This window comes from Calonectris borealis, chromosome 8 (genome assembly GCF_964195595.1).
Source record: "Calonectris borealis chromosome 8, bCalBor7.hap1.2, whole genome shotgun sequence".
In the NCBI taxonomy this organism is placed as follows: domain Eukaryota; kingdom Metazoa; phylum Chordata; class Aves; order Procellariiformes; family Procellariidae; genus Calonectris; species Calonectris borealis.
In genome coordinates this window covers 29,884,991-29,905,015 of record NC_134319.1, presented here as the reverse complement: position 1 = coordinate 29,905,015, position 20,025 = coordinate 29,884,991, and the positions used below count along the sequence as shown (strand labels likewise).

The window sequence follows — 20,025 nt, the reverse complement described above, 5'->3', positions numbered from 1 at the left end:
AGAAAGAAAATGAAAGAAAAAAAACCCTTATAGCCAAAGAAGTTATACATTGCAAGTTATATCCATCCCTTCTTTGGATAGAGTATTATTTCTTGCACAGCCTGCTGTGTGTCTGATAACATATTCCAGAGAGGCTGTGCATGCAGCAAGCTTTTCATTCAGTTTCTTTGGGCGTAGTACAGCAGGATATTTGAATCCATAACCTTTAGTTATAAAAGATGCAGAATGTATTGAAATCCAGGCATTTATATTTCTTGAGAGTACGACTGCGTGTAGTCAACAGAGAAGCACTCTCCAATGCTGTAACAAAAAGGAATCTTTTCACATTTCTTCCCAGTTTGCATTAGACATGTCATACAAGAGCTAGAATATGAGGCAGACTTTGCAAGCAGCCACGGCAGTTCTTGCTGGTTTTTGGGTTTCCCAAAGAGAACTGTGCTCAGTAGGTTGTTCTCCTGCCAAAGGTTTTATCATGTGGACTGAGTATCGTAACGGAACAGACAACACCATCTTCATGTGTTTTTAGACATGTTATTTACTGGGGTTTCCCTGAAGAAAGCTTAGGGATTCTTTCCTTATGAGTCACTAACCAAGTGATTGTTTTTATATAAACTTTCCTTCAGCTGGTTAGAGTTGGAACACGGTGTCTCCTGCTCCTTCTGGGGTCTGACTTTTCTCTTAATTTCTTTTAATAGTTGTTCCTGCAGCCAACAGGATGGTTTGAACCTCGTGGCCTTCCCCTGCACCCTCTCTGAGACTTCCATAGTCTTGAAAATCGCTGGTCTAGCCAGCAGAAGTGCTGGTGGCAATCGCTATTTGTGTGTAATTCCACTTTTCAGCTTTCTACTTTGTGGTGCTTTTTCAACTCTGCACCTTACTTGCGGCTCAGGGAGAATGTGCTGTTGACATTAGCCAAACTGGAGTTTGCATTTTATGTGCTGAAATTAAAACAAAAAGTTGATATTTGATTTCAGCGGCATAAAGGTTAAAAGCTGTAAAGCGCTGTGTTTCCATAATGGAAATCACTAAAGCTGGAGAGACACATGCCTTCTCTCACATACCCCTGAATCCTTTCCCACCCTCTTTTGGTGGCTGCAGTGGAGTCTTCTTTTGCCAGCAGAGTGGTGCAGAGTCACTTTTAATTACCTCCTTCCACTGCTTTTGATTTCAAGCCCAACTGATGGCGCCAGGGGCTGAACCACAGGGAGATCTCCAGGCAAGTCCTGCCTATGTCAGGCAGCCTTGCCAGGCAGATGCTATACAGCCCTTCCTTGCAGTGTTTTTTTTTTTTATTACATTTTAATTTTTTTAGTCTGAGACAGGAGCTATGTTAAAATCTTGTAACTTTGTAATGCGCTTGTACACGTGAAATTCTAGGTTATGGTCACCAACTTCTCTTCTGGTCCCTGACCTCACTTCAGATATTTATACTCTGCATGTACATGTATGTAATTATATGTGTGTTTGACTTCACAGGTAACATATCCTGTATATAGAGATTTGTTAAAATGCATGGCATTATGCTAAGCCAAGAAGTATGCAGAATTCTTCGAGTCTTTTTTGTAACCAAAGATTGGATTTCTTTATTTTTACAGGAACAGGAATGGTTTAGCTGGAATGAAAATGTTCATTCCACTGCATCATTAGCTACAGGCAATCTTCAGTTGAAGCCTAGCCCATTTTTCATGCTAAAGCTCTAATAGTTTGACTATTAATCAACATGTAAGATGAATTTCTGGGGCTGAGAGAGCTTGTCTACATGCCTGTAATTTAAGCTGAACTCTTTTTTTTTTTTTTTTTTTTCCCTCCCTTATGAAAGGAAGGTAGCCAGAAAATAAAGTATTTTAAAGAGTTCACCTCCCTCTCACCCCCTTCTACTATTCCCCGTCTGATAAATACTCCAAAAGTTTTCAGTAGAGGGATATGGAGATTTAGCTGGAGTAGCAGATCCTCAAATGTGTCATTTGATCCTCCAATAATTCTAAAGCAACCTTCTGTTAGATGAGACTAGTCATAGACAGGGTGATTGTCTCAGGTGTGGTACCTAGTACCAAGGGTCCAGTCCAACTTGCTTTTATCAATATAAATGTTAATTTTAGGGTCTCAGATAAAGTTTTTCCTTCCCTTCTCCATTACATGGAAGCTGTAACCAGCAGCCAATGTGATAATGGGAGCATCAAGATCTTTAGTCAGCTGTTTACCTGCCTTTTCAGCTGCCTGCTCTTCTCACACAAGGGTCACGCCCTCTTACCAAGTCGGATGAAGGCTTCTGAAAGGGTGACAGAAGGTGACAAGTCAACCCGTGGGACCAGCTCACTGTACTGACAGTGACAGTTTCTGTTTGCTCCTCCTGCCGTTCAGATCACTCTTTATGGTCAGGCCCCCCTCCTCCCTACATACAAGCCCATAGAAGGTGAAGATTCACGGGACTGATCCTCCAGTTCAGAGACAGGAATGGGAAAATCATGCTTGGAAAGGCAGGAATTGATTCCTTACACCACTTCTCTAGTCTAGTCTGACCAGGCTCCTGAATTGCTCTGCAAAGACCTGTGGAACATGCAGTACTTCTCCAGCCCCCACTGAAGAAAGTGATCAAACAACAGTCTCCATGCCCAGTGGCTTCTTAAGAAAAGTCTTTTCCAAAGGCCACATTCCTCTTTTCCCAGGCCCAGTAAGCAGCAGAAGCAGCCTTGTGTCTATCAGTGTGTGCATGGGAGTTTTTGGAGACCACTAACAAAGTATCTTCACTCTTTCCTCCCAGATATATTCCCCAGCTTAATGGGAGAGCTGACGCAGAGCCCTTTCCAGCTCGGAGGCAGGGGAGTATGGTTTGGAACATGGACAAGGACCTTGTGGGGGAGGAAGGAAGACACCCATATAGCTCATCTAAGATGCAAAGCTGTTTCAATTTAATTGTCTAGGGCTCTCAAAGACTGCAGTGCTCTACCCTGTGGAGGTTGAAAAGCTATTATAGTTTCAATGCTATTGTGATAAAATCCTCTCGTTCTGCCCATGCAGTTTCATTTGACTCTTAAGGAAATAGTGCAGCAGCCCTGGAAACAAGGGAAATGTAAAGCGTTATCTTTCACCAGAAGGCACATAGCCTCCTCCATCAGTGATGCAGACAAGACCGCACCAGTACCGTACAAAATGGTGTTCCCTCTATTGGACCTGCATTGCTCGTAATGGATACTAGCAATGCATTTGGTCTTTTCATGGCCATATTATACCAGTGTCTCAGAATTATCTGATGCTTAGTTAGAGGTGTTTGGGCTTTCTTTTCCTTTGTTGCTAACTGATGAGCTCCCGGTCCAGCGTAGCAGCTGTCATTAGTCTGTCAGCATATAACTATTATTTTATCCTGTTTCTGTTTTTCCAATCCTTGAAGTTATCCGCGTCTTCCAGGACACTGTTCAATCCCCCATTGTGTTGACAGCACTTCACAATTTTGTGTTACAAGCAGAAACAAATTTAACTGGCAAGTTCACACTATTTTATTTCAGTAAGACCGATCCATTGGACACTTTGATGGTGAAATCCTTCAAGGCTACTAGTTCTTTTTCCCATGTTATCATTTACTTATCTGTTAGGCAGTTTTTTTTACTGTACCATTCTTTCATTAATACTCATCTTTATCAACTTAATTGCCAGTCTCCTAAGGGTATTGCTTTGCTGAATCAAAGATCTGTCAAGTTTCCCTTAGTCAGAAGATCAGATAACTTATTGAGTCTGGCATGCTCTACCATTTTTCTTTCTTTTTATTTCTTTTTTAAATTTTATTTAAAGCGTTTCTTTAGAAACATGTTCAAAAGCCTTGCATGCAGTCATGGTTTGACTAACAAGCCTGTACTTGCATCGCTTTTCTTCCCATTTCGTTGAGTTTGAGCACTGCGCTTGCTGTTCCACAGACCCAAGTACCATGCTGATACCTTCATATTGTGATTCTGCACCCACTCCATGGGCAGTATTAGGAGCTGTTGCATTACTGGGAGCTGATGACTGGATATGGGTGTATATCAACGATCCTTTTAGGAGATTCTGCACAATGTATCTTTCTTTTTTGAGGGTAGCGATTTATTCCCTCGCTGCTTCCCTTCACATCTCCTGTCCTGGTTAGGAAAGAATGATAATGATACAGTAAGTTTTGTTTCACCTGAGACAGTTGGTACAAGAACTTTTGTCTGTGAATGCTTGGTGGCCAAAATACTTTGTTCTGAGGAACCCAATGGAAAACATCTTGTCAAATGGCAAGCTTCAGGGCTGATGACTCAGGTTTTCCCCTCGTCTGGTCTGGATGACAAGAAACTGCCCATGACAGCCATGAGGAGCTGAAAGAAGTAATTCACGCTCCTGCGACACAGCATTTTCTCCTTCGATGTTATCAGTAATTTGCACCCCGAAATACAGCCTGCGATTCCAGACCACAGTCTTTCCTCTGTACCTCCTTTGCTGCTTGCCTGGCTACTGACTGGTTTTTCTTTTCAGGGCTTTTCATTTTTATACTGGTTCTGTTCCCATTCCTCTTCCAACGCTTCCAAATACGCAGTTGCGTTCCCTCAGGCTGGTTGATCTGTTAGTGTGTGTTTTTCACTTTCGCCAACCATGGTCATGAGAACCATGGTTCACATCACTGTAGATTTTCTTGCCAATAACCATTGCCCCTGCACACACGCGTGGTATCTGTGTGTGCGTGTAAAGTAGTATATGCATTTGTAGGCATCTGAATTTAAATTGTGCTAGTTTACGCTGAGGTATGTTTCCGTCTAATTCTAGAGAGTATTAGGCACAAATAAGAATTGTTTAATGTGGAATATGTAATTATCAATTGAAAAATATGCACCCTCTCAGATGCCTTGTCAACACTTCATGTCTCAAAATATGTAGTATCCAGAAAATTGTGGCGTTAACCTTTTCTCTTCCATGAACATGTGAAAAATCAGTCCTTTTTCGTGTTTGCATGGGATCTTTGTTTGCTGTGATTAATAGTCCACTAACAGTGTCCAATACAAGTTCAGTGCAATGTACAAAGTGCCTTTGATGCCAGACATTCTACAGTGCTGTGCAGAAACTAAAGCTAATAGTCATAAGCCTGAGAGGACTGGAATGTTTTCAATTTACTTTTAAACAAATGACTTTATTGTGCCATTCTCACATGGGAGTAAATTCCACAGCCTTAGTGCCACATTAGACAAAACTTTTTTACCTGCTGATTTCTGTTTATACTTGGAGAAAAGAAATTAACCTCGGTTAGGGATTGGGGGGAATAGGACAAGACTATTAAACTCGGTGGGAATTTTGCCAAGGGCTTTGCTGGGAGCAGACTGGGATGCAGGAGTACAGGATGTAGCTGAAGGATGATTTGTGGCGCAGAGCAGAGTTCAGGAATTCTGTGTGCCTGAAAATCAAACTCATGAAGGGCACCTGTAGGAAAAGCTTTAAAACGGGTTTTGCCACTCCTGAAACGCAAAGAAGCTGCTGTTGTAGTCTGAGTGAATGCGAGTGGATATCGGGAGGAAGATTCCTACGGACTGCAGTGGGATATAAGTAAGGCCCAACTCCTGAAAGGAACAATTCTCAAGTAAGTAATGGGCATCTGTAGCCATATAGGAATGACATCTCTTGACCTCAAGGAGAGAAGGTGTCTCTGAACTCACCACATTGCGATTGTAATGGTAAAGATTTTCAGACCAGGACAGGGAAGTTTTGAAGGAATAAGTCTTTAATGCTTATAGGATGGTCTAATACCATGGATTTGTAAAAATATAAAATACTTGCAAAATGCCTAAGGAACATGGATCCATTCAGCATTGCTCCAAGTGGGGGACCCTCTAATGCTAATAAGTGCATTGTAATCTTCTGATAGGTATAATTCAGAACCCATTCCAGTAACTCCTTTTGATCAAAACATGTATGTACGTTAATTACTAACAGAACCAAGATCACTGGATTATTTTTTTTAACTGCTCACGAGGCCTTTTTTGTACTAAACCTTTTTTTACAAGGCTTTTGTTTTGTGCGTGTTATGTGGTTTTATTGCTTTGGAAATCCATGAGCAATCAAGAAAAGGTTTGAGTTTTGTTTTGACTAATGTTTTTACTTTTACTTTGGCCATCTACAATTCATTAGTATTTTATGTTACACATCACTGCATGGAAGTCCAAATGGAAAAAATGACAAGTTTAGGTGATGCTTAGAGAAATGCAGTTGCAGAAATTGGACAAATAAATCCACTCACCTGAAAATAGCTTTAGAGCCTTTCATCTTCTTCTGATGTTTCTAAACACTGTCTGGTCTTTTCCAAAATAATAGCTCTCTTTTGCTCATCTCTGTGCGATAGCTTCCCATTACCTACTAACTTTACCTCAGTTACACAATGAACAATGTAAATGGTGCAAATAATTTTGCAGTGTCCTCAGAGCCCTAAAGCCTTTGCTGTCACTGACTGGGCCCCAAGAGGAGCTGTACCTTCCAGAGGAAGATACTAAAAAAGCTTTTGTAGACTGTCAAGAACGATAGGGAAAAGGATCTGAGAGCTATTTTCCATTTCAACTTGCACAGCGGGGAAAGTCTGTCCAGTTTGTTTCTCCTCACTTGCTAGCTTTTTTTCCTTTTTCAAAAAAATGTTGTACATTGATCATTACTGGAAAGAAACCAGTGTGTGGATAGAGGGCGACAGCTTTCATGTAGCCAAATGCTGCCATGAGTCAAAACTGAGATCAGGAGTGTTACTCGGCAGTGCTGGGAAGCTTGTGGGGGCAAAGGCAGTGCCAGTTCCTTCCCAGGTGATGCCCGTATGTGGTTTATTTCCATGAGCAGAACCATGATTTTGTTACAAACCTGGATTTTCTAAAAAGTCTAAGATGTATTTCGGGAGGAGTTGTAAAGCCTCTCTCCCTGCGGTGGAGAAGAAAATGCGTAGGAGAGGGCAGGATCGCTTTTGTTTAAACCAGGCTGGACGTTACTGGGCAGCAGCTCTCCATCCTGTCCCAGCAGCAGGTGCCCAGCTGCTCTCTTCAAATAGGAAACACGACTGTGGAGAGGGAATACCACCAGAGCCTGAGGCTGTATTAGCTTTCCAGACTGGGTAGGGTAAGGAGCAATTATGTGCTTTTGCCTAAGACTCCTCAAACTCTCTCTCTAACCCACTTGCTTCCTGCCCATCTGGAAAGGCAGGCCCCTCATTTGCAAAATGCCTTGGGAAAAGAGAGGAGGAGGGAATACGCTGTGATGGAAGCATCTCATTCCCTTTGTCTCCCAAATGCCTATCTACAGTAGGGATATAATCTGTGCTTAAAGGTGGCTCCCTGGGGGGCCCCAGTTTGGCAGGCAGACTGGTAGGGAACACATGCTCTGAAGCCAGAGGGTGTCTCAAATGAAATGATATTTGAATCTCGCCATGCAGGTCTTAATAATCTGTGAGTCTTAATATGGCCATAAGGCTATAAATTCAGGGATTTTGACCTCAAAGTCTTTGAGTGTGTTTAAAAATAGCTCACCCATCCTCATTTTATCACTTCATATACTCTGACACAATTTTGGAACCTGCCTCCATCCCATCTAGCAGGGGAACACTATAATTAAGAATCAGTTTTGAAAGGCTGTTCTCTCTTAGCTTAAGGCAGAATAAGGCTTTATGTATTTTGCAGGAGATTATAAACAATTCATCGGCTAAAATTAGCAGTAAAAAGGGAGCCCCAGTTCTTTCCTGCACTGTGGTTTGTACCACAGAGACTTAGTGTTTTTAAATCATGACAGAGCTCTCTAAAAACCTTGAAAGCATATTATGTATGTGTCACTTTGGCTCAGTTAGCAATAGTCTCACCTCTAAGCCAGAAGGCCATGGGTTCAAGTTCCATGCCCGCCCTTGGATTTAGCTGTCTCACAGTAATTTTATTACAGAAAACATTTTAAAATAGAACCATAGGGGAAGAAGAGTGAAACTTCTGTATCTGTAACTGCACTGTGAGACATTCAGCCATTGGGACGATATGTTAAACCACTGCTCTTACTACCCAGCTTTGCTCAGCAGGCATAAACCCTGTAAAAAGAGAGGGGCTAGCCCTAGTGGTGTGGCAGTTTTTTCTTTTCTTGACAAAAACAGTTCTAATCCTTGGGAGTGTGCGTGTGAGCTGCTGTTCCCTGTCTGAAAGAAGTTTGTGTTTTCATTGTGCTGCCACAAGGACGGGGTTCCTTGATTGTACGTTGCTGTGCAAGAGCTGAAAAATGAGAGATGTCAAATGAGTCTTGACTTTTCCTTTTGCTGCTGACCAGTGACAGAAGGGGGGCAGGGGGAAATCAATCCTTTGAACTGAAAAATCAATCCTTTGAACAGAAAATGGCATAGATCATTTAAAAATTTAATTTGCAAAAATATCCAACTGAAGTGCGAGGCTAGCAACAATAAAGCCAGGTGATCTTAACTGCAAAGGTAAACTCCATATTGTGTCTGCTTGGACCTCGGGGTAGAGTGCTAATTACTGATGTCCTTTAACTTCCCCATAGAGAGGAGGTCAGAGTGACTTACAGTTTAAACTTTATAGTTTCATTTTGGTTTGCGCCAACAAGCATGTGGTCTTATAACATGAAGTGTTTATGTTTGTTGCTTACAGACGTGTATTAACTCAGAATCTCATTATCTCTTAAATACGATTTGCTTTTATTTTAGGGAGGAAAAAAAAAAGCTTTCATTTTCTACTGGTTTTGTAGAATACTTAGAAGCGTTTTGGCATATTTATACAAAACGGAAGCCATGTCATAAAGCAGTATCTAATTTCATTTGGTCCAGGATTATGTGCAGCATAGTTGCTCACAACTCACTCACAACTCCTTTTTTCCCCTGAAAATAATTTTACCCAATAATTTTCAATTTCTGTTCTTGTGGCATGAATCCAAGATGCACCTGGATGGATGATTTTCTTTTGCTTAGTGATATTTGTTACACTTCAGTAAAGCTCTCAGTGTTTTCAAATTCTTCTTCTGATCTGTTTTGAGGCTTTTCTGCTACAGGAACGTTGTAGCTCAAATTTTTGCTTGCGAAGTTAAAGGAGCTCTTAAATGGGGAGTATGGATGGTGGTGATCATTGATGCTCTACTGGGGTAAGAGTTCCTGCCAGAATTTGTAAACCACTGTCACTCTGCCTGATGGAGGGCTTATGGAAAACCCATTAACGTGTATAAGAGCTTTGAATCTTAGGACGTGAATTATCAAAAGAAATGTTTTGATGAGAACTCTGGCCAAGATATGTTTGGCATATGACTAACATCTGGGAAAGGTAGATTTATCTACGTGAGATGCTGGTGGTTCTTGTATGTCCACTAGCTAAATTAGATTAAATACATTCCTGTTATTAATTTTTTTCAGATAAACAATTATTGTGGGTGCTACAGAGACTATGAGAATGGGCAAGAGATGGGGGGTTAATCCATCTTGTTGTGGCAGGAATGTTGGCCCATTTAGTCACATCTGGGATGCGGGTGGGGTGGTCTGTGCAAGGCTTGAGCTGGTAATGGTCTGTCAAAAATAGGGGTAAAGGTGGGGCTAGCCAGCTAGCCTGCGAGGGGAGGTGTCCACAAGACAGATTTCTGTACTAAGATGCGGTCCGTGCTGGGAGAAAAAGATTGAGAATCCTTCCCGTAGAGCCTGGCTTAGCAGGATTGACTGAACGCGAGGCAAAGGGGAAAGGAAATGGTGCCGCTCCGGAGCACAGTGATCCAACTGTGTGAAATCAGTGTGGGTGCTATTAAAATGCCATCTTCCTCTCCCTTCCCCTTTCCTTCCTCCCTCCCTCCCCCTCTGCTGTCAGCCTGGCCGAGGAAAAGTGAAATAACGTACGACTGTGTTCCTTGGCATCACAACTGCAATTTCCCTTTAGGGGCTTCAAACTTGAGAATGGGAGGTTTTAAATCTTGCTGATTCGTGCTATTCCAGCAAGCATATGTGTGAGGAGAAAGAACAATGCCAGTTCGAAAGAGAAATCACAAGTGAGAAGTCATTGCTGCTAAATCAGGTGTTGCAGAGGCCAGTGGAAAAATCAGACGCTAAGAAAAGTAGGAAATTACTTTGTTTAGAGCTGGGAAGGTTAATGAGAATGAATTAGAAAGTGCTCTCTGTGTATTCAGCCCCTGAGGATTTGAGCAAAGTTAGAGGGATTTATTTACTGATTATCCAGACTACACAACTGGCAATAAGATTAAGTGAGGAATTTTGGAACATGCTGACATTTCTTGTTTGCATCATTTACTATGGAGATCATTTGTCGGTACTGCACTGAGTTTGTGGTGAACCAGGGCTTAGTCTGGCCCAGCAGAGATGGATCTGGTACTTCTCATGGCTCGAGGGATGTGGGGGTGAAAACAGTTTAACGTCCTCTTCTGCGTCTTGGAGAGGAAACATCAAGTTTGTCTAGGTGCTTATCAGAGGAGAATTTCAGAATATTTTCCTAGACATCATTAATTATGGAAAAGAGTGCAGTTATAGGTGACACGTTGCATTAGATCAACTAAAAATAAAAGACAAGGCTGTAATTTATAGAGCCCCTGCATTGGACGCTGTACAGAGCTCCCCCACTACAAGGCCTCCTCCAAGTCCGTCCCTCCCAGCGTGAACACAGATATGCACGCTGCCCTTCTCCTCCTGTATTCAAATTTCTTTAAACCAGGCTGGTACGTACTGAAAAGTTACCATCTCAGCTGGAAGAAATGAAGGGGAACGATGGAATAGGAGTTCAGTACAGGATCTAGGAAAAACGGAATTGTGATTTTTATTCTTTATTCTGGGTGCCTACCTCTAAAATGATCACATTTTGTGAAAAACATGCAACTTTCCTATATTATACACGTAGACACATGAAGTCATAAGCTATGCTTTAAACATGTAATCTTGGACAATGTGTTTTCCAGGATTTGCCTTCACCAAGCCGCTGTCCATGCACTGAACACTTACTTGCCCCATTTTAATCTCATAAAATAAGACAATTCCTTGTCCCTAAAGGAATCCTTCAGCCGAGTCTTGTGCACTGTTGCTGGAATAAGGAAAATTTTGTTAGTGACCCTCTCTTGCATGGTTACTGCTAAGAAAAGGTCCTCAATAGTGATCAGTTCTGCCAACATTTCTCCTACGAATGGTTTTGGTAAGGAGGTAAATAACAGAGATGAAAGGCAAGGTGTTATTTCAGTCTTCGTGATTGTTGACTCTTAATACTTCTCTGATCGGCATCATGGATGACTAATTCTCCTGCTTTCTATTTTCATCATCTTTGGTAGAAGCTCCAAGACTTCTGTTTGGTTTCCTTCTTAGGGGAACTGCATACCACATCCAATATCTTTAATGCTTTAATCCTCAGATGTCCGGTTGATGCCTCCACCCATTGATTACCTCCTTTCACAGCAAATGATCCTGTTCCCTTCACAATTAATGTCCACTGCTAGATTAAGCTGTTGTCTCTGGGAATGTGTGTCATGCATTTGGTAACAAATGCACAACAAATTTTAGCCTGAACATCTTCTGGGCTAATCATCACACTACGAGTCTTCATCATCGTGACTTGAATTCCAGGGTAACTCACCACTATTTGAGACTTCCCAATATCCATTGACCTCCTTCTACACTGAAATAATGGCAAATATCATGCCAATAGTATCCCACATCCTAGATTTTTTTTCTAATGTGCTCTTATAAATATGGGGCACTTCATGTCTTGTTATGACAAGGAAATTCTTTGACTGAACAGTTTGCAAATTCCAAAGTAGTATTTGTTTTATAAACAAAGGTGCTGTTTTCCTTATGCCAGCCTCTTTCTGCCTTTGCTTGTCCAGCAGTCTGTTCTGAAAGGCATGAAGCAGCTGTTGGCCCCGAATCAAAACTTGCAGCACAGGGAGGGTTATGTAAAAGTCCTTTGTGTGAGAGATGTACATGGCAGCAAATGGTGAAACTGGAGTACGGATTCTTTGAGGGGAGATGGTTATTCACGGCAATGTTTTATTTTTTACTTGATTCCTGCATAGAACAAAAAGAAAAGTAGAAGATATTGTCATTTTTTTTGTATTTCCAGAAACACCTTTTCTTGTTGCAGTGCTGTGGGCTTGTAATTTCATGCTGCTTTGCACCCAGTATCACCCACTGGATGGAAGGGCTGCATGAGGTTGTCTAGTTCTTTCCCCAGCCTCAGGGCAGGATCTCTGCACGTAGGCCATTTCTGAGGGATGTTGGGCTAATCTTTGGACGAGATTCTGCAGCTCTCCTAGTCCATCTCTTTCTGTGCTTCACTGTTCTTACCATATAACACTTTCAAATATTTGTTTGACATCTTTTCCTGTCCACAAAGACACTCATCTCTCCCCTTCCACAGGCGGTTTCTTCTGAAATCATCAGTCCCAATTGATCTTAGCTTTTCCTTTCAGGTAATATTTTACAGAGCCCTGAACATCATTTTCAATGATTTCCGCTGGACACTCTCAAAATGTGCCACAAATTTCTGGTAGCGTGATAACCAGAATTGCATGCACATCCAATCTTGCAATTAGGATTTTATAATAGCAAGACATTGTTTTCTAATACTCTGTTTATATTGCACTGTAGAAACAGTTCCTTTTATGCTGAACTGCTCCTTAAGTGGCCATTCTCATGCTGTATGTTTATAACTGATTTATTCCTGCCCAAGTCAAGTATGTTTCTATTCATAATGAATTTAATCTACATTTTTAAACTGTTTCTCCAGATCATTGTGAACTCTGGTCCTGTCATCTGACGTATTCACATCCCCTTCCAGTTTCTTCTCATCTGTAAATGTAATAAGCTCAGGCTATAATCCACCATCCTGAGCGTTAAGGCATTAATAAGCACATTAAAAAATACAGCCCATATGAAAGTCCCCTTGATAGAGTTTTCCAGTTTGACAGTGAGCCCTTGACAGCTTTTCTATGGAAATGAGCATCCAACCAGTAACTGCAGGGAGAGCACACACTTCCATTAATGAAAACGTCACTTGAGATTGTGTCAAAAAGCTTTACTGAAGTCTGAAATATGTGACGTCTAATGTTAATACCTTACCCATAACATCTGAATCCCTGCTCTAAAAGGAGATTGGATTGATTTGACATGATTAGTTGTCGACCTGTTAAGAACTATAAGACAAAAGTAACTCCAAATGTGTCGGGGTTCTGGTAATACCTCATTCCTTTCTGCCTCATAGTTCCAAATCAGCTTCTTGATTGAAGAAGGCGGGGAGAGAGCCTAACATAGGTTTTGAATATTTGGGATCGTTAAAGCTATGTAAATATCTGGGGAGGAGTATGTGGATTTAGCAGAACGTTTTAGCTAATGGTCGGTACTATACAATGTCTGTAACCACAAAGAAGAATCTAAGTAGGCGATTGTTTAAACTAATCCGGAAAGTTAAATACTTTTGAATCAAATTGAGCTAGGCGATATCTTTCTTCTGCGTGGGTAGGCAGTGAGAGAGATTGTGTGTGCAAGGGAAAGCCGGATCATAACCTCTGCTTAGAGCAGTTCAAGGCTGCTAATGAAAGCATAGTAGCTGAAAGGGGCAGCCTGTGGGTGGCTCAGTAAAGGCGACAGCAGTACAAAGTCAGGAGATGCTGAAAGCATGGAAGTGAGTGGCAAAGTCACCCTCTGTGAGGGAAAAGGACCGCTTCCAAGCTACCCAGGAAATGTTCTTTTTCTGCTGCTTGCTTTGTTGTAAATACACAAAAGTAATGTATTGTCATTTACTTGTGGTTCCTTCCAGTAAGAAAACCTCACTGTATGAAGCCATCATGTGGTTTCAGCAGTCCTCTGGCAAAAGGCACGCTATGTACAGCTGAGAGTATATTAGCTAAATTATATATACAGCATCAAACTGCAATGAAGACAGAATACCAAGAATCAGTAGTAAAGATTTAGGAAAAGGCAGCGGGGTTTAGGACAACTGCAATGTGCTGAGTGTTGGTGCATTAAAGAAAAACCTTACTTGGGCAGGAATAGATAAAATAGATTATATATTCAGCAGCTGTGAATTAAAACACAAATACAGTCTGGAGGGAATAATTCATTTTCAGGTGGTGGTTGTTACGAACTTGCATCAGTAAATGAAAGATATGAAAGCAGCTTTTAAATGCTTGGTTTCTCACTGCAGCCATGGACTTATTCCTTAGCATACAGAGCATTGCTTTGCTGCTGCTTTGACTTTTCCCTTTAGTCAGTCACCTTCCAGTCTGCTTCCTCTCAGTCATTTTTAATAGAATGCCTTTTTGATTACAGAAAATTGCTTGATACACCGCTCTAATGAAAATGCTAGACAAATGCTCCTTCTTGGAACTGACATCAGGAATGTTATACAAGACATTCTTAAATATGCTGGCAGCTGCCCTGAATGTAATGAAATCATGGAAATTAGAAGTATTGCGCGCTCTGTGTGGCCAGCTCAGGACTGTTTTCAGTATGTTACCAGTTTTGCTGTGAATTTCAAAAGGAATCACTTTTCCTGGTTTTTTCTTGGGACATTCTTGAACATGCTTATAATTCCCACAATCAGGAAAATTATCCTGATATTCTGAGGCACTACTCCTTTTTTTTTTTTTTTTTTTTTTGATAGCACATAATTCCTCATGTCTACATCCCTTTGTACCACACTAAATCATTCCTCTTGCAACACAGAGTTTACAGTCTTCAGAAGACCGATAACTTTTCTGGTAGAAATGCATGTGTAGGGTGAAATCCTATTCCCACTGCAGCCAGCAGTAAAATTCCCACAAACTTAAGTGGTTTGGATTTCACATGCAGTTTTTAGTCTTTTCTTGTATGACACTTTAGTTAATCCTTAATACATTCTTAGTACAGAAGGCATTTAAATGCAGGAAAGGTAGAAGAGTAGCAATGATGCATACTTTGTGTTTCACTAGCAGCTTTCCATGCAAGGATCACAAAGCAGCTTATGAAAGACAGGTGAGACCTGCCACAGAGCACAAGGAGTGGATATTATTTTCATTCTTCTGAAGTGCAGAGAAAGTGGAAGGGAAGGGTCTTATGTCTGTGGCAATGTATATGTGCATATAAATGAAAGTACCATCCTGGCTTCCATGTTACCTTCTCTTCGTCCATGTCTTTATTTACCTATTGCTTCTCTGTAGCTTTCGTGGATTTTCATCAGATACTCTGAATTTGAGTTTTCCAAGATGAATCTAATTTTCTTTACCTGGTTTTTAGCGTTCTAGATTCTTCCACAGTTTCTTTTTAGGAGGCTTACAAAAGTTCCTGAAGTAATTGCAGTTTGTGTTCGTTTGAAGTAATAATATTCCATTCCTGTCAACAATTAATAGCAGTATTAAGCAAGAGTCAACTGAACGAAAACTTAGCCCAGATTCATATGCTGTCGCTTAACACTTGCTTTTGGAACTAGCAAGTTCTGGCTCGAGAATGAGGAGCACTGAAAGGGGACTGTGGCTGCCTTGGCTGCTGGGAAAGAAGGCACAGAAACCTGTTTCCAGCTTCTTCATTCCCCTTTTCTGTTCAGCATGAACGTTCCATTCAAGAGCGGTCAGAGAGACGTGAGGGTTTTCTTACGTGTTCTGGTTTGGGTTTATTCATTGCAACAGACTTGCAAAAGCCTTTCTAGAATGCAGAGTGGCAGGGACTTGGGCTGAGGGGTGGCTTGCACTGAAGCTAGAGTCACCGTGATGCTCAGTGAGAAAACCAGTTGTTTTGAAAGAATGACATGGAGATGGGTAGGGCGTCTGCATCACTTCTGTCTCGTTGTGATGCCCAGCTTTACCAGGCAACCTTACTCTCAGATGCTGCTGTTGGGACAACGCAGAGATGGCTTCCAAAAGAAAGCCTGATAATGCTTGTAGGTGTACTGTAGAGCACAGAAATCTGTGAGAAGCAGATTTCCATGTGCATGATGCGATACAAACAAGATGGTTTCTGGCTTGAAAAGCCTTCAGTTGAGACATCAAATCATTAAGAATACTATGGCCAGAAGCTTTCATAATAAATTACTGTAAACTCATGAAAGATTGATCTCTTTTGATTTCAGAGAAAATAAATCAACAGTATGAAGTCAGCTCTATTACCGTTTCAAACAAGAGACGTACTCCTGAAGTATTATCCACTTTCTGTAAATATCACCTATGAGCCTGTATATAAAAGGTTAAATGTTTGCAGACTATTACCCTTTGCCTTAAAGATCAGAGACAAATTACTATTTTTACTTTACATTCTCTTGATGAGGATAATGATAAACATCTGTCACTTTGCTGCTTAGCCAGCTAAGAGTATTATTGCAATCTGTAATTTAAACAGTGAAGAAAAAAAAAAAAAAAGAAAAAAAATACATGGACAAACTGCACTTTATGTAGACAGCAAAGAAGAAAAGAAAGAGAATAGAAGTCAAATGCAGGGGAACTGGGAAGGGGGCATTTTTGGTCTGCAGTTACTTGGCTAAAATCTGTGGATATACGATAGATGTATGATTTTCCATTTATTTGGTATTTCACAGGGAAAATTAGAGTTGGTTTCTTTTCAGACATGGAGGCTAAGGAAAATACTCAATCTGCATGCTGTGACTTTTTGGCATATGCAGTTTATTAACAAAATGATTAAGGTTTATAGGTTAGTGTGTCTACTGGTGTTACAGAATTGAAAACACTATTTTCATCAAGAGCTCTTTCAGTGTCCTCCACGGTCCCAAGATTTTTAGGAAGCACTGCTAATTATTTTTAAAGTCCACAAATTAGCTGGTTTTCCAGTAATTCGTCTGTAATTAAAAACAATCTGAACTTTTGAAACTTCTTTTACAAACATCTAGTTTTGTTTCTAAATGGTACATTGGATCTTATTTCTTAACAAAACTATAACTTAACAAATCACAACCGTCGCCATTTCATTTCGACTGGACTGACCAAGCCATAGTTTACAAGGAGTAAATATGAAGTGGTCTACCTGCCAATGCTGCATGAGCAGAAGCAGACCCTGCATTAGGAGATGAAACTAGGAATCTCTTTTTGGCCCAGCAAGAATGAATTTCATGCAGGGAGAAGCCTCTTTGGTGACATGTTTGCATATCTAGCGCTAATCGTCTTTTCGCTAATGGGTTAGCTACTGATTTCAACTGCTCCGGGAATCTGTAAAGCACTGGTGATGTGCAAATTTTAGCTAAACGCTATATTGTAAATGGAGTTGTGCTGGCAAGGGTCTGGTTGGTAGATAACTAGTTCTCGTTGTTGGGTTATTCACTTTTTGCAAGTACTTTCTGTTTCTTCATGTTATGCTTCTAGGTACCAACAGAACAGGTTTAGATTTTAAGTTCATGCTAATATGGCTTTGGTGGTCGTTTTCAGGGAGAAGCATTATATGTCAGAGTTTGGGGAAAGAACATTGTTCTTTGTACTTTCCAGGTTGAAATTCCATTCTTTTGGCATCTTTGAGCCTCAGAAAGCAGTTTGATTTTCAGCAAAAGGCTACTATTCTTTTTTTAGGTTTTCTTATATTTACACAGGCCAGACCGAAGCAAAGTACATACCTTCTAGTTTCCAGTTAAAGTTCCTGGTATTTTCTTTAATTAGGTCAGCTGTTTACATACAAAGAAGTTTTTTTCTGTCCAATGAAAAAGAGACCTCTAATATATAATCCAGCCTATGTTATGCTGAGCCTTGAGCACTGGAACCAATGATGTTTTTGCTGTTATCCTTCATAAATCCTTTGTTTATATAGGTGCTATTCACATCTAACAAGTTTGAGGCTGAACTGCAGAATTTGTCACAACTGAGTCAGCCTTAAATAACACGGATGTGTTTGACCCATAGGAGGGTAAAATTCAAAATCCAGACTTACGGTGCTGCTTTCTAGCATGGGTCAAGCTGGCTGAATCTGAATGGTAAAAGATTTGACAAAAAGTATTGCAGTAAGTGATCTGAGACAATTTCTTGGGGTTTCATTTACCACCACATGTCTTTGTCTGAAAACTTTCTTTAATATAAAGTAACAAATTTGCGTGGAAATATATAACGTACTTTGTGAAAAAGGTCTTGCATCTCATATTGCATTAACCTTTAAAGGTCCAAATTTCATGATGCTAAACGCTAACGTTAAACAGGCCTGTACTTCATATTTTAACCTCCAGACATTCTTTGTATGAGTTACGTTGCTGGATTACTACAGTTTAAGTCCAGTTTTTTTCCCCAATATATTTCCAGTTTACTGCAGTCTAAAAGACCTGACTTTTCTTTTTTTTTCTTCTGTGTAGACTGAAAACGATGAGAATGGCCAAGCAGACAATTTTTCAATGGACCCCCAACTGGAGAGACAGGTGGAGACAATTCGAAATCTTGTGGACTCCTACATGTCTATTATCAACAAATGCATCCGAGATTTGATACCGAAAACAATCATGCATCTTATGATCAATAATGTAAGTAGCAGCTAGGTTTCTAAATTATTTTAACATGTCTGTCAAATCTCTTATGCTCAAACACACCTCTTGAATATAGCAGCAACAACAGCAGCATGTACTAAAGAGAAGAACACGCTCCCATAAATGTCACACTTAGACAAAATATTCCAATCTTCCATAGTAACAGGAAGTTCTGCAGCCTTCTCAAAGGCTGGCACACTGCCTTGACTGCTTACTCGAAAATGCTAAAGACTGAATTCATTTACATCTTAATCAGAATATAAGTTATTATTCAAAGGTAAATGAAGGATCTTTTTTTTTTCTGTCTTGCTTTTGATATAACAGGAAAAGGGAGTTGGAAGCTCCTTCTAGGCAGTCTGTAAGAGCAGCAGAGCAGAGTTGTGCTTCCTTGCTTTTCAATCTGTAGCCCTTTGTCATGGTTTCTTAAAGCAGTTTTTATTTTATTTGGGTTTCTTTATATTTTCAGGTTACCTTTTTCAAGGAATAAATGTAGAAGCCTTGGACAGTGTTGTTTAGATAAGCAGATGTGGTGGTTTGATTTATTGTGTGTGTCTTTCTTAGATCTGAAGATTATTTGGTTAAAGAAATGGCTTTAAGATATCATTGTTTTTCCACTGCACTAGGATCTCAACCTTTGCTTCCTGGCGGAGTCCTGAATGGACCTTGTTGAAAACTAAGCTTAATAGCTTAATATTAGTGCCACTGCTGCCATATAAATTAATGATGGAGAGCACAGCTCCTGTTAGTTATGGGTAGCACCTTTTCTGTAAGGTCATCAAACCAATCAGTCTTTACAAATACAATATGCTATATAGCAAATCTGGTTAGAAAGTAGCATTTATTTTTGACTCAGAGCCATCTCTAGCCTTCATCTGATGGATTTCATTAGCCCTGTGGAATTTGTGTTGCACTTAAAGAGTTAGGTGGTTGGACAGGAAATTTCAATGGGATTTCCTGGTACATATAATATGAGCAGAATTTTTGCATGAAGGTGAGAGATATTCCATTAACTTCTTTAGGTTTAGGGGAGTCAGGCTGCAAATAATGCTCTAGTCATGGGGTGAGTTTTTACAAAAGAGCATGGGAACAATGGAACTGCCCTTTTTTTCCTGAAATCAGCCATGCTCTAGACTTTATAGGGAGAACGTATTCTCTCTGCTCGTTCCAGATCACAGCTAGCAACTTGCTGCTTTGACTTAGCACAACTTCAGTGCCTTTTGAAAGGGCTGGTTTTTAGCTCTCATTTAATAAACTGCAGAGTTCAGTGAGCAGTTCCTTTTGAAAGTTTACATTAAATTTTCTGCCACTCACCTCCTCATATGGAATAGTTTAAGGGTCTCTGAAGTGGGTGCTTTACTCAGAAGTAGAACACTCTAAGATTTTGTACTTTCAATCTCATCAGCTGTTACATTGGTAAAGTCTGCCATGCTGGCTGGCCATGGCACACAGAAACAACATACTTACAACATGGTCTACCTTTCAATTGACCTCATAGTCCATAGTTGTGTTTGGGCTTGCTAGTGAGCTAAGACCTACACCTCAATCCTAGAATTAAAATTTGTGGCAAAGAATCAAAACGGTTTAAAGGACTGTGAAGAGTGAGACTAGAAATATTAAT

General features: G+C 40.4%; 1 protein-coding gene across 1 annotated transcript in view; it reads left to right on the top strand.

Annotated features, from left to right (window-relative positions):
* DNM3 (dynamin 3) overlaps window positions 1–20,025 on the top strand; it is a 183,096-nt gene that overhangs the window by 139,203 nt on the left and 23,868 nt on the right. The window contains exon 19 of the mRNA XM_075156733.1: window positions 18,240–18,404. Within this exon, the coding sequence (XP_075012834.1) occupies window positions 18,240–18,404 (165 nt within the window). The remainder of the gene's footprint in view (window positions 1–18,239; window positions 18,405–20,025) is intronic.